Source organism: Vulpes lagopus, chromosome 20, assembly GCF_018345385.1.
Source record: "Vulpes lagopus strain Blue_001 chromosome 20, ASM1834538v1, whole genome shotgun sequence".
Taxonomy (NCBI): domain Eukaryota; kingdom Metazoa; phylum Chordata; class Mammalia; order Carnivora; family Canidae; genus Vulpes; species Vulpes lagopus.
Genome location: NC_054843.1, coordinates 13,720,319 through 13,723,251, shown reverse-complemented (window position 1 = coordinate 13,723,251; position 2,933 = coordinate 13,720,319). Strand labels below are relative to the sequence as shown.

The 2,933-nt window shown below is 37.5% G+C and overlaps 1 protein-coding gene across 1 annotated transcript; it reads left to right on the top strand.

Moving 5' to 3' along the window:
- The first annotated feature begins 1,016 nt into the window (after positions 1-1,016).
- On the top strand, positions 1,017-1,163 carry LOC121479296 (keratin-associated protein 20-2-like). The gene has a single exon (XM_041734790.1). The coding sequence runs from the start codon at positions 1,017-1,019 to the stop codon at positions 1,161-1,163; it is 147 nt and encodes a 48-aa protein (XP_041590724.1).
- Positions 1,164-2,933: the final 1,770 nt, after the last annotated feature.

Here is a 2,933-nt window from a genome sequence, read left to right as displayed (position 1 = left end):
TCTGTGTGGTTCCTAGAGGAATCTGGTTGTTGCTGCCAGCTGCTCACATAGTAACATAACTTTGAGGTGGTTTTATGACTAGCGCTGGCACTGGCCATCTGAGACTCCTTACTGAGTCCACATTGAGGTCAGTGAAATGTCAATTTTGACATGGAATTTCTGGAACAAAGGGTTCTATAGAAAAACAAGTGAAGGCAAAGGAGAAGCTCCATGTTTTAAATTCCAGTTTTAAGTCAAGCCTTGCTGCACGTGTGTCCATCTGAATGTCCATCCATCTTTATGTTTCTATAATGATTTCATTACAGCCACACACACATAAAAAAAGTTAATGATGTAAGGTGATAGACATGCTAGTTATCTTGATCTTGATAATCACTCCACCATGAATATGTATGTCAAATCATGTACACTTTAAATGTATACCATTATATTTGTCAATTATTCCTCAGTAAAGATTAGAAAAAGGAATCACCTATCATATCTTTAAAAAATCAAATCAATGGTTACCAGACGAGAGGTGGGTAAAACAGGTGATGGAAATTAAGGAATGCAACTTGTGATGAACTCTGAGTGGTGTATGGAAGAATTGAATCACTATATTGTACACCTAACACCTAAAACTTTTGTTACACTTTATGTTAACTCACTGGGATTTAAATAAAAACTTTAAAAAAATTCAAATCAAATCAACAACAATAATCATAACAGAGATGAGGTTTGCATTGCTCATAAGATCTCATGGAAGCTGGGTTCTTAAGTAAGCAAACACTGTGTAATTAAGAAATACTTTTTTTTATAGGCACATGACTTTACAGCAAAAGAGTCCTGAATATACTGGCTTTAAAGAATTCTTCAGATTTTTTTTTTTTAAATATCAATTTGTTTGGAAATGAGTTAATCCTTCCTGTCGCTTCTCACATACCACTCAGGTTGTATAAAAGGCCCTGTACAGATTATGAAATTCAAACTCAAGGAACTGATTCTGCTCCTCAACTGAACCTTCCACTCCTGACACCATGTACTATTATGGCAACTATTACGGCGGCCTGGGCTACGGCTATGGTGGCCTGGGTTGTGGCTATGGCTATGGCTGTGGTGGCTATGGTTATGCCTGCTACCGTCCATGCTGCTTTGGAAGATACTGGTATTCTGGCTTCTACTGATCTATTCTAGTTTGCTGATCCCTTGGGTAGTTCCTGTTGTCATTTATATAAGGATTCTTTATTATGTCAGTATTATTTTCTTTCTTAACACTACTATCTAAATCTAGGCCAATTATGATAAAAGAATCACCAACTCATTAACTATCTAGAATATTCAACGCTTTTGTGGGGTAAAAAAAAAATCCATTCATTTTTTTATGTTTGCACAAATCCAATCTTGCGAAAATTCTGATTTTATGTATCATTTGTTATTTTTGCATTAAATATAAGTTAATTTGCAAGTGTATAGTATGTTTTTTTCATATATTCATTCATCTTCATCACTTCTGAGTGTCAGAATCTGTGCGTGCGTGTGTGTGTGTATAGCTGCATAGCTGTTATTTTTCTATCAGCTGAAGTATGCTCCAAAGGCATGAATTCATTGGCACTTGAAGGGACAAAGGCTTCATTCTGAGAACTTCAACAGCTTGCAAGAGAAAGCCTTAAGCATGGCTGAAATGGATGCAGAGCATATACCGCCAGCCATCTTCTAGAGTTTACTCTTTGCACCACTCAGGTGCAGGCATATCTCCTGTTACGGTCAATTTCTTCTATCACCACTTCTTAAAGACAATAGCTGCTCATGAATTCTCAAAAACAAAACCAAATTACACAGCAGCAAAAAGATTAATCAGACAAGCTAAAGTCCCTTTTTAGCTACAAATTGGTTTCTAAGCAGTAATTGACACTCATCATCTCTGCCTTTTATTACCATTCTACATTGCCTTCATAGTTTGCTGGTGCCTCTGCTGGTCTAGGTAGCTAAAACTTTATCCCTGAGAAGTCTGAATCCTCAGTTCTTTTGCCCTTGTACAGTAGAGTAGTTCTTTGGAAATGGAGTCAACCCCAATAGGTCCTGTAAATTTCTGACATGTACTTTCAAACTCTCACTAGAGAGCAGAACTATATGTCTTCATAGTAATCATTACTGTGATTAATTTCTCTGCTGATCTACTGGTATGTGGAGCGCACTGTTATCAGGTAGGCAATAAGTCTTTTTTATTCATTAAGTGGGTCCCAGGGAGTGATGGTGAAAGCGAACAATTTTCTTCGAAAGGTTTTGGGTTTTTTTTTTTTTTCAAATCTATATATTCCAGATCTTAGGAACAGGGTCTCATTGGTTAAAAGTATATTCTACATTGTAAAGACAATACCAAATCTCATAGAGTATTATCCTTAGCTCATTCATTAGCTGCATTTTAAGAAACCATTTCAGCTAGCTAATGTGATATGTGCTAAGGTGAACAGATCTCATGGTCATGGGTGCATTATTTCATCTTCTTGTCAGAGACTGTCTCAGTCCAAAGCAATGTTAAGCAAGACTTTATTTTTTTATTTCATGAGAGAGAGAGAGAGAGAGAGAGGCAGAGAAGCAGGCTCCATGCCGGGAGCCCGACGTGGGACTTGATCCTGGGAGTCCAGGATCACGCCCTGGGCTGAAGGCAGCGTTAAACTGCTGAGCCACCCAAGGATTCCCAAGACTTTTTGATCATAAATAAGCAACTACATATCTCAGATATTGGTGATAGTCATGTCACTGTGGACAGTAAAGGCAAACTCATACCCAAATAGCTACTCCTATTAAATAGCAACGTCCATCTATATGGAAGGAGTCTGATAAAATCAAATTGCCATCAAGAGCTGGTTGGAATCTTCTAAGTGTGGTGTCTCATTGAAGGCTCAGTGAAATCTTTTGATGCTTTCAGATTGAATATTCCAACTTCAATATTC